Source organism: Astyanax mexicanus, chromosome 9 (genome assembly GCF_023375975.1).
Source record: "Astyanax mexicanus isolate ESR-SI-001 chromosome 9, AstMex3_surface, whole genome shotgun sequence".
Taxonomy (NCBI): domain Eukaryota; kingdom Metazoa; phylum Chordata; class Actinopteri; order Characiformes; family Acestrorhamphidae; genus Astyanax; species Astyanax mexicanus.
Genome location: NC_064416.1, coordinates 843963 through 856105, shown reverse-complemented (window position 1 = coordinate 856105; position 12143 = coordinate 843963). Strand labels below are relative to the sequence as shown.

At 39.7% G+C, this 12143-nt stretch overlaps 1 protein-coding gene across 4 annotated transcripts in view; it reads left to right on the top strand.

Annotated features, from left to right (window-relative positions):
• Positions 1 to 12143, top strand: part of mob2b (MOB kinase activator 2b) — a 63054-nt gene that overhangs the window by 31555 nt on the left and 19356 nt on the right. For 2 of the 4 annotated variants that reach the window (XR_007440658.1, XM_022685700.2), the window contains exon 1: positions 4133 to 4411. The exons of the other annotated variants lie outside the window; for them this stretch is intronic. Coding sequence is in view for 1 of the 2 variants with exons in the window: in XM_022685700.2 (XP_022541421.1) it covers positions 4305 to 4411 (107 nt within the window). In the remaining variant the exon portion in view is untranslated. Of the gene's footprint in view, positions 1 to 4132; positions 4412 to 12143 lie in introns of those variants that run through there. 4 annotated transcript variants of the gene reach the window in all.

Here is a 12143-nt window from a genome sequence, read left to right as displayed (position 1 = left end):
ATTGGGTGGATTGAGATGTTGGGTGGGGGGGGGTATCTGGACCGGACTGTGTTTTAACTGAACTTGTGCTTAACCTACAGTTTCTATTTTAATCCTGCATATATTTAACCCACTGACTCAGCCCCCACACTCTGGCATTATGGGTATTTTTAGCTGGTGGGTATTTGTGGTCTATAGTCATGTCTGGGTAGGAAATAGCTCTGGTGAGTGACCACACAGCCGTCCACACATTCAGCCTCCAGCATTCAGCCTCCAGATTCTGGTTCTGGATTAATTTTCCTGATTTTCTTTAGAACTGTAGAGAAATTCAGTTCAGTCTGATTCACTTACTGTCTTTATAAACTCTAAACTCGGGGTGTTTCTCCAAACAAAACTTAGATTTAGATTGGAGTTGGGTCATGCTTTAATTGGAAAAATCATTGGCGTTGGGTCTGGTTTGCATTTTGATTGGACTGGAGTTGGGTTGAGTTTGGATTGGATAGGAAATGTTATTGGAGTTGGGTTGGGTTTGTTTTTTGATTGGATTGGAGTTGGGTTGAGTTTGGTTTGGATTTGGCTTAGCTTGGAGTTGGGTTGAGTTTGGTTGTGTTTGGATTGGGGTTGGGTTGAAGTTGGGTCGGGATTGGATTTGGATTGGACTGTAGTTGGGTCAGGATTGGATTGGGATTAGATTGGGTTGTGCTTTGATGGGAAATATATTATATATATATATATATAGTTGGGTCGGGTTTGCATTTTGTTTGGATTGGAGTTGGGTCTAGGTTTGGTTGAGTTTGGATTGGAATTGAGTTGGGACAGGTTTGGTTTAGTTTGACTTTTTGTTTGAGTTAGATTGGAATTAGGTCAAGGTTTGGATTGGAGTTGGGTTGTGCTTTAACTGGAATATTTTTGAAGTTGGGTCTGGGTTTAGTTTGGATTTGGATTGGATTGAAGTTGGGTCGAGTTTGATTAGGATTGGATTGGAGTTAGTGTGGATTAGATTGAAGTTAGGTTCGGTTTGAAGTTTGGTTGTATTGGAGTTGGGTCTGAGTTTGGATTGGGTTCAGTTGGTTCTGGTTTAGCGGAGGTTACTTTTCATGGTTTGTATTTCTCTGAATTAAGTCAAACGATCTGGACTATGATTCAGGACTGAGACCAGATCTTTTGGTTAGTGCCAGCACCATTGGCAGACGGCTGTACAATGCAGGACTACAGGCATTCAGACCACAACAACTAACTAATTACCGTTAAAGAACCCATAGTGTATAGTCATGGGACTACATACAGTATGTCAGACTGAACGGGCAGCTTGTTTACCATCGCTATTATTTAGGTCAGTAATTAAATAACTCTTTTAAACAAGTCGTTCATTGTGAGACGAATGTTTTTAAGAGTACTTTAACGACTCGTCTCGTCTCTAACAGTGCGTCTCTGTCTGTGACTGGTTTAAAACCCGTTTCCTCAGGGCTGAAGTCCTCAGCGCCGTGTCTGAACAGCGTATGAACACGCCTCCCGAGCACTGCTGGGAAATTCCTGTCTCTTCTACAGAGTCTCAATACTGTCACAACATGTCCACACAGTCAAAACACTGAGGACGTCTCTCATCTGCAGGAAACGGCCACGTCCTTCTGTTACTCGATGGACGATTGACCTTCTGAACCAGAAACGAGGAAAAGCTTTCCTGCAGGAAGTGTTCAGGAGCTTCACGTGAACTTGAGTTAATATTTATCCAACATAAAAACATAAGAAGAGCTGTAAATAGATTTCCCAGCAAGCCATAAATCAGGAAAATATTCTGGGATGTCCTCAGCAGGTGTCGGCTCTGTTTTGGACACATGGATTAAAGTGGAAGATGGGAAGGAAATTTCACTCTACAGATATTCTAATTTACTTTCACTTATGAATGTAAACCTGATTTTAAACGTACGCTTAAATTTAGGCCTCTTATTCTGAGTCACTTTAGTCCAAGTTCTTTGGCGATGTGGACAATGTTGAGGGGGGTGGTGGTTGCACTGGTCCACATGAATGTAGTCCTGCGTCAAGCAGCCGTCTGTTTAAATGTTGTTTTGTGACCTCCTGGATGAGTGGTCCGTTCCCTTTTGGAGTAATTTTGGTTGGCTCAGATCACTTTTTTCTCTTAATAAATTAAATAATTTATGAACTGCTTTTTGTATTTACTGAGGTTATCTTTGTCTGATTTTAATGTTTGTTTGATAATCTGAAAAATGTAAGTAAAAGTAAAAAATACTTTTAAGTATTTTTTGTTAATCAATAAGTTTTACTCATATCCGTCTACATTTATTTATTTATTGTTACTGATAACCCTAGTAAAAAGGCTTGGACTTGGATTGAAGTTGGGTCAGGGTTTAGATTGGATTTGCATCAGAGTTGGGTCTGGTTTGAATTGGAAATGTTATTGGAGTTGGATCGGTATTGGATTGAAAATGTAGTTGGGTCGGGATTGGATTGGTGTTGGGTCGAATTTGGTTTGATTTGGATTGGAGTTGTGTAGAGTTTGGTTTGGATTGGAAAAGTTATTGTAGTTGAATCGGTATTGGATTGGAGTTGGGTAGGAATTGGATTGGAAATGTAGTTGGATTTGGGTTGAGATTGGAATGGAATCAAGTTTGGATTAGAAATGTTATTGGTGTTGAGTCAGGATTGGATTGGAAATGTTATTGTAGTTGAGTCGGGATTAGATTGGGGTTGGATTGGAAATGTTTTTGGAGTTGGGTCGGGTTTAGTTTGGAATTGGATTGGAGTTGAGTCAGGATTGGATTAGAATTTTGTCGGGTTTGGATTTGAAATGTTATTGGAGTTGGGTTGAGATTGGATTGGAGTTGGGTCGGGTTTGGATTACAGATGTTATTGGTGTTGGGTCAGGATTGGATTGGAGTTGGGTTGGGTTGGGTTTTGACTGGAAATGTTATTGGAGTTGGGTTGAGATTGGATTGGAGTTGAGTTGGGTTTGGTTTGGAATTGGATTGGAGTTAAATCAGCATTGGATTGGAGTTGGGTCGGGTTTGGATTACAAATGTTATTGGCGTTGGGTCAGGATTGGATTGGAGTTGGTTTGGGTTGGGTTTGGATTGGAAATGTTGTTGTAGTTGGTTCAGGTTTGGACTGCAGTTGGTTTGGAATTGGGTCGAGTTTGGATTGGAGATGTTTTTGGAGTTGGTTTGGATTGGAGTTGGGTTGAATTTGGTTTGTTTTGAATTGGATTGGACTTGGGCCAGGTTTGGTATGGATTAGGTTGGGTTGGTTCTGGTAGTTTGTTTTTCTCACCACAACTCTATTCAACTCTATTCTATTCGTGCATCTGAAACAAATAAAAACAGCAGAGGTCTTGTGGAGTTTGCTCTTCAATATATTAGGCAGACTGTCTTTATTTCATGTTATGGCTGATTAGTACAACAACTAATTCTAACTTTAACTATACCTTTAATTCTAAACTTAAATCTATGTTGCGACTGTATTTACCCTGCAGTTGTTTTAAGGTGGTTCTGGGTTGTTTTGTGACCTCCTGGATGAGTTGTAAATGCCCTTTTGGTGTAATTTCAGTTGTTTTATGTACTGAGCTTATCTTTGTCTGATTTTGAAGTTCGTTTGATCGTCTGAAAAATGTCAGTAAAAGTAATAAATCCTGTTTTTTTTTACTGCACTGTTGATCAATAAATATGTCCAGTCTATATCAGTCTAAATTCCTGGTAACTTCTTACCTTCCTACCTTATCTTACATCTGAGTAGCATCACAACCTCACACTTCCTCCAGGATGCGAATATTTTATTGACTTGATGATGAGAGAATATAAAGTTTAAGTAAAGTTTAAGTAAAGTTTAAGTAAAGTTTAAGTAAAGTTTAAGTAAAGTTTAAGTAAAGTTAGAGTAAAGTTAGAGTATAGATACTATCGTTACTGAAAGTACTGATGCAGTGAGTGAGTATTAATATTAATGAGGTGAAAAGTGTGTGTTAGTCTGTGTTAAACACTCAGAGCTCTAATAGCTGAAACTGCAGAGCTTAATCAGGGTCTCACTCTGCTACTTGTTTTGGCACCCTGCACTTCTTGGCTCCGCCCATGCCTCCTCTGATTGGCTGGAAGTTGAGCAGGAGGGCCAATCAGTGCGCTCCTCTGCTGGGGTGTAATGTGAGTGTGGAAATCAGCGCTGCTCAGTCTGACCTGAGGAGCTCCCGGGACCTTTCTGTAACAGCGTGCGAGAGTGAGCGTGCGAGAGTGAGCGTGCGAGAGTGAGCGTGCGAGAGTGAGCGTGCGAGAGTGAGCCTGCGAGAGTGAGCCTGCGAGAGTGAGCGTGCGAGAGTGAGAGCCATGGTGGGGGATCACCCTGTGCCCGCAGACGGTGCGCTGCCCCCGCGGGCTGCCCGGACCGGACTAAGCTGTAAGATGGTTCTGCAGGCGGTGGGCAAAGTGCTGAGGTACTGATTGCACAAGTGTGTGTGTGTGTGTGTGTGTGTGTATGAGAGAGAGAGAGAGAGAGAGAGAGAGAGAGAGAGAGAGAGAGAGAGACAGAAAGACAGACAGGTGTGTGTTTATGAAAGAAGCTGTCTGTCTGCGATCCTTAACTTTCACACAAATCTTTTTATTTTTTTTTATTTTAGTAAATTATTACTTAAACTTTATTACTGCAGGTAGAGTGAACCAGCTGTCTGTCCTTCTATATTTCTTCTTGTCTGTCTGACCGTGTGTCTTACTGTCTGTCTGTCTGTCTGTCTGACTGTCCATGTGACTGGCTATTTATGCCTCTGTCTAAAATTTTATGCGAAGCTTTTTTAATGAGATTTTATTAATTACTGCAGTTTGATTGAGGAAACTGTCTCTCTGACCAGCCAGCTGTCTTTCTTTTCCAGTCTGTCTCTGGTTGTTTGTCTGCATTTTGTTTGCATTTCTTAAATTATATTTAGTAAATTTACTTTATTAGTGCTGTTTGTATTTCTCTCTTTCTGCTTGTCTGTCTGTCTCTCCTACTCTCTGATAGTCTATGTGACTCATTAACTGTCTTTTAATTAGCTAAAATGTCTGTCAACCTGTCTTTCTGTCCATCTAACTTTCTTTCTATCTATTTGTCTGCTAGTTACATCTGTCTGTCTAACATTCTTTTTGTCTGTTGCCTGCTGTTTTGTTTGTCTAAATTTCTTTTTGTCTATCTGTCTGTCGAACTTTCTTTCTGTCTATTTGTCTGTCTGTCTGTCTGTCTGTCGAACTTTCTTTCTGTCTATTTGTCTGTTGTTTGTATGTCTATATATCTGTTTACCTTTCTTTCTTTCTGTCTGTCATCTGCTGGTTTGTTTAATTTTCTGTCTATCTGCTTGTCTATATATCTGTTGTTTGTTTGTCTATCCATATATATATATATATATATATATCTGTCTGCCCTTTTTTCTTCAGACCCTTGTCGTCTGCTGGTTTGTTTGTCCAGTTTTCTATATGTACATATATCTGTCTGTCTCTCTCTCTCTCTGTCTAACTTTTTTCTGTCTGCTGGTTTGTCTGTCTGCCCTTTTGTCTGTTTGGGAACCTACATTTTTACAGTGCAGTTTAAGTGAAGTTGTATGGAATTGAATGAAAGCGTAGTGTAATATTTTAATTTCTATATTTATTCTATTTTAGAAACTAATAAACTGATTTCAGTGAGCAGGTTGGTAGAGTTTCTGCTGCTGTAATAAACCAGAACCAGAACTGGAGCAGTGAAGCTCTGATCTGATCTACAGTCAGATGTTTCCAGTATGTATCTGTATCTGTGGATCAGTACCGGTATGAATTAGTAGACTGTTTGGGTTGGAGCGCATGCTGGGGATCATCCTGCTATCTTGTCTCCACTCATTATACATGAGCAGCTCTTAACTCAACCACTCTGTGATGCAGAATTAATGAAGCGTCAAAACCTCACATCTCCACTCTCAGTGCCGGCCGAGGCTACAGACTGAGATATAATGCTTTTAGTTTAGACTTTTAATTTGTTTTAATTTTATAAAACTGTAAAACAGACCTGTGGCCTTTATGACCAGAATCAAACTCCAGATCAAAGACTGGAACCAGGACACACTGTATTCTGTACATTTAAGTTTCGGTTTCACACTGCAGTTTAGAACTGAGCACACTAAACACCATAGCAACCACCTACAGCTAATGTGTCCACACCATAGCAACCACCTACAGCTGAAGAATCAACACCATGGCAACCCATCACAGTCCACCTATCAACGTCATAGCAACCACCTACAGCTCACCTATCAACATCATAGCAACCACCTACAGCTCACCTATCAACACCCTAGCAACCTGTCACAGCCCACCTATTAACACCTATTAACTACCATAGTAATAATTTAGTAACACCATTGCATCCAGCTGCATTACCACCTAGCAGCACTATTGCAACCCATCACAGCCCACCTATGACCATCATAGGAGACACCTGGAATGCCATAGCAACCTCCCACAGCTGAACCTAACAGCACCTAGTAACCACCATAGTAATCGCTTAGTAACACCATTGCCACCAGCTGGGATGCCATAGCAACTTTTCACAGCTGACCTATTCACACCAAAGTATCCACCTTGACTACATTACAGCCACTTACAGCAACCGCCAACACCATATCAACCACTTAGTAACCACCATAGTAATTGCTTAATTGCTTAACACCATGGCAACCCATCACAGCCCACCTATAAACGCCATAGCAGCCTCCCTCTGCTGAACCTATCAACACCATAGCAACCACTTACAACTCCAAAACCACAATTGCTCTGTTTTTTTAATTTCAAGTAAACTCCAAAGAGAGCAAAGAAGAAAATATTTTGTTTTGTTTTATATATCAGCCAACAAAAAACCCATATTGGCTGATCACTAAAACTAAAACAATATAACAAGATGAAAAAAAAAAAAACATTACAAGATAATTAAGAAAACTAATAAAAAAAGTAAAAAAAAACTATCAGAACAGGAGCAAAATCTCATTTTGGGTCAAAAGCCAAAGAATAAAAAATTGTTTTAAGACTAGTTTTAAAAACTGTATGATTATAGACCAGACGGGAGAGCTGGTATTGATTTGATTGGTTGGATCGATTGGTTGATTGATTGGATTGTGTTATCTTATCAGTCCTCTGCTTTATCGGAGCGTTTGATTGGTTGTTTCTCTGGACTGAGATCAGATGTGAGATGATTTGTTGGAACAGCAGCAGTAAATTCTTGTTTTGGAATTACCCCAGGATTACGCTGGAACATCGTAAAACTCCAACCTGCGCTGTGTTGCGTTGTGTGGTTGCCGTGGTTACCGTGGTTGCTGTGGCTTTGAGTTGTGTTTATTTTCTTGCTGTAACAACAGTGTAATAACTGTGCTGAGAGAGGGATAAAAGCTTGTATCTCCGCCAGGTTGCTGGTATGTATAAGCAGCTCATACCTGATTATAATAAACACACCTGTATGAGGACAGGTATTCAGGTATTAACTATATATTAACAGTTGTATTAACTCATTTAAACTCATACAGCATATACAGCTTTCTGATCGAAACCATAAACCACAGCAACCACCTGGGATGCCATAGCAACCTCTCACAGCTGACCTATTTACACAATATCAACCACCTTGGCTATCATATAGCAGCCACTTACAGCTCACCCATAAACACCATATTCACCACCTATTATTTCTGTTGCAACCAGCTGCAATACCAGAGAGACCACCTCAGCAACTGTAGCACTTACAGCTCACCTGGTAAAATCAGAGCAATCACTTAATAACCACTTAGTAACACCACCCATCGCAACCAGCTGAAATACCATATCAGCCACCTGGCAACTAATTTGCAGCACGATATCAAACACCTTGGATACTGTATCAACCACTTTGGCCTAAATTTTACCTAGCAACACCTTAGTAATCACTCAAGATCACCATTGTAACCAGCTGCAATATTAGATTGACCATTTTGCAATATCCGAGCAATACCATAGCAACCCCTACAAGCCCACCTATCAATAGTGTTGCAACCACTTACATACAATAGCAGCTAGTTTCAGCTCACCTACTAAAACCAGAGCAACCACCTAGTAACCACTTAGCAATGACATCCATTGCAACCAATTCCCAGCACAAAATCAAACACCTTGGATCATGTAGCAAACACTTTTACCTCAAATTTACATAGCAACCACCTGTCAACACCATATTCCAACCTCATAGCAAGGCCATAGCAACCACCTGAAATGATGATGCTCTGTCCAATACTTTTAGCATGAGTTGGAGATTTCTTAGTTTAAGTCTTTATGCAATGGTTCTTAATTTTACTATTTTGGAAGGAAATATTAATAATATTAATAATAATTACTCCCAACGTTTTAAAAAGCTGCATAATGTTGCCCTGAAGCAACAAGCAAAAAAAAAAAAACACTGTTTTGGGAAACAAAGAATTAAATGTAATGTTTTGTGACATTTTGTGGAGAGAAAAAACATTTACACAAATTAAAGGGAGGGTTTACTAATCTAAACGTGTTTTTTTGCCCTCAGGAAACACCATGCTATAAAGGTTTAATAATTGCAGTAAATAAATCACACGTTTTTGTGTTTTTATAAAATGTCCAGCGTTTGTTACGGTAGTTTTGAGCTGTGCGTCTGGTTTTTGCTGTATAATAAAAGAAACTCTGTGGTTTAGAGGAGGACTGGGTTTGGAGCTATAATGGGATTTTAAATGGTGGTTTCAGACTCTGAGAGTCTCTTTACTGCAGCCAGACTGGAGTCTACCTCCAAAAACCACCGTCTGATACCAGTACTGAGTTTTATATTTATTTATTTCATAGTATTTCACAATTATCCTTCAGCATTTACAGAATAATATTAATATCAATAACAACAAACTGTATTATGTTGTTTTATTTCTGAAAATAAGTTGATTTTAGCTGTTTTTCTGAGCTGGAATACTCACTGAAGGTTGATGGTTGTTCTGAACCTGTGTTATGAAGCCTAGAATAATGGCTTAGCCACGATGCTAATAGCCAGGCTAAAGCTACAATGAGAACAGCCAGGTTTAAGCCACAATGCTAACAGGCCAGTCTCTGTAGTTTTGGAACGGTTTAGCCACATTGCTAAGAGCCAGGCTAAAGCCACAATGCTAACAGGTTAGCTTTTGTACTGTTGGAATGGTTTAGCCACAGTGCTAAGAGCCAGGTTAAAGCCTTAATGCTAACAACCAGGTTAAAGCCACAATGCTAACAGCCAGGTTTAAGCCTCAATGCTAACATGTTTCCTTCGGTAGTGTTGGAATGGTTTAGCCACAGTGCTAACAGCCAGGTTAAAGCCACAATGCTAACAACCAGGTTAAAGCCACAATGCTAACAGCCAGGTTTAAGCCTCAATGCTAACATGTTTCCTTCGGTAGTTTTGGAATGGTTTAGCCACAGTGCTAACAGCCAGCTGAAAGCCACAATGCTAACAACCAGGTTAAAGCTACAATGCAAAAAAACAGGTTAAAGCCACAATGCTAACAGGCCAGCTCTGGTAGTGTTGGAACAGTTTAGCCACAATGCTAACAGCCAGGTCAAAGCCACAATGCTAACAGACTAGCTTTGATACTGTTGGAACATTTTAGCCACAATGCTAACAGCCAGGTTACATTACATTACATTTGGCAGATGCTTTTGTCCAAAGCGACATAATGCTAACAGGCCACCTTTGGTAGTGTGGAACAGTTTAGCTATAATGCTAACAGCTGGGTTAAAGCCACAATGCTATGCTGTGTCGGTCCTGATGAGAGCCAGTTTCATCATGTTTTTAATGGTTTTGGATTAGAATACTATTATTTTATACGAATCATTTTAAAATAAAGAAAAAACATTTAATTAAGGTGTATATTTTCATTGTTAAAATACAATTTTCGAAAAACTGACAGTAAAAAGACACTATCATATTTAAAAAATGAGTAAAGAAATGTTTACTTTTAATCCAATAAGTTTAGCGCGATCTAACGACCGAGTACAAAGCTGCTAACTAGTGGGCGGAGCTTAAGCGACTCAACACTAAACGAAATGAACCACTTCTGACACCAATCTTTACTAATCTAAACTACATAATATGATAAAAATTGAAGCAGTGTTTTTAAAAATTGATAGTTTTGCAAGACGACTCGCACACATGCATAATTATTAACGTTAGAATTACGTTAAAATCATGCTTACGTTAAAAATTCTGTCTCTAATATCTGTTTTCTCATTCCTCTCGTTGTCCTGGTTGAGTTAGTTGTGAGAAGTGAAGGTCGGTGGCTGTGGGGGAGGATAGTTGGAATATTTAAGATTCTAGTGAGAGTAAAGATTCAGGATACGCAACTTTTAGCTCTGTTTTTAATGGTTAAAGAAGTGTTTTTATACTCTAAATAAGCGTATAGAATATTCATAGCGTATCTGCTTTTACAGTCCACAAGAGTAGATCATATACTTGATCTTGTGTGCAGGTATGATTTGGTTGCATGTTGTTTTAAGGTTATATAATGGTTAATAAAGTGTGGAATGTGTGTTATCATGCCTCCCGTCTGTTTTAAAGTTAGAAATGCGTCAGCAGAGCCGGAGGAATGTTTCTGGGCACGTCTGGATAAACTGCCGCGGGTCTGATGGTATGAGGGAGTTCTGATTATTTGCCAGAGAATAAACTCTGAGATATGATGGGATTAGAGTTAGAATTCACTCCAGCGGTGGAGAGTTTAAAGTATAAAATTGTAGCTTAGCCTGGAAATACAGGTAGCATTCATTGTGGCATCACACCATTTATTTCTGTCCAGATTTTCATTAATTTCCCCCAAGATATTGATAAGATATTGATTATAGGATGTTTATAGGAGCACTGAATGAAGTTTCAGTGTCCCTCACAGCATTGTGTGTGTGGGAAAGCTCTTACTTTCACTATTAAAGATCTAATTCCACTGTTTGTTATTGATTTTAAAATCTCTAGTTGTGTCTCTAGTATGAATAAATGCTATTTGAGCTGTTTTTTGTGGATAAAAAGAAAAAGTGCTCCGGTGATTCAGTATAACACTGCTTTAGTCCGGTGGAGGAGTGTGGGTGTGTGGGCGGAGAGAAACGATAGGATTTCGGCTCTTGCTCATGAATATTCAAACATGCAAACATATTGCCTTCCGATTGGCTAACAGCACTGCGACACCAGGATGCAGCAAGACGAACAACAGTTAGAAATGTTTTAAAATAAAGACATTTTTACACTAATAACAGTCTTTACAAAGTGATATGTTACACTACAACATGTGTAATAATGTCTTAGAGTCTCTGTAAAACACCAAATCCACCGGAGATCCTATTTAAACCTATAGTTACACACAGAGGTGGGTAGAGTCCAGGTCCAGAAAGTAAAAATCCACCCCGGGGTTTTGTTGGTTGAGCTGCAGCAGATTGGAACAAAATCCCGGGGTGGATTTTTACTTTTAACTAGTGGAAACAGAACTCTTAAAAGGAATGATGTACAGGAGACATGCTGATTGGTTTATTTCACCCGCTCTCAGTGATTAGCCATAAATGGAGTCGGGTCAGGAGCAGAACCGGGCCGGTATGAGCCGAGACCACAGGCATCCTCCACTGCGGCCAGACGAGCTCCCGGGTCTCTCTGCTGAACCTCTCTCAGCCTGGTAGATAAACCCGCTCTGAATACGATGCTGTTTACTGTGGTTTATGATGTTAAATGCACTATTTTGGTACTTTAAGGAGAACTCTGGTGTAAAATGGACTTTTGTTGTAGTAAAACATGATAAAAAATACTTAGCTTTTGATGAATAGCACACCTCCGTTCTCCTACAGCGTTCAGAGATCCAGATATTTTGTGCTTTTTTCCCAAAACGCTGTACAACGGCCACTTCGGGCCATAATTTGCTCCGATAAATCACTTTTTACACCGTTATCCAGCTCAAAGTAGCTCCACACCTCCTTACTAGAATCTGGAGAGCCCTGATATTTAAAACGAGGCACGAAGCTTATTAAAAACCACTGTTTACATCCCATAACGCTAGCTTCAGCTCCGAGCACCGCCATCACTGTACTGATAATAACAGACATATATATACATAGAGTCTGCACAGCGTAGCAGTCGGCGCCCGGTGCATTAATTTACACAGAGGAAGGTGTTTAATACACCTAGAATAATTTAAT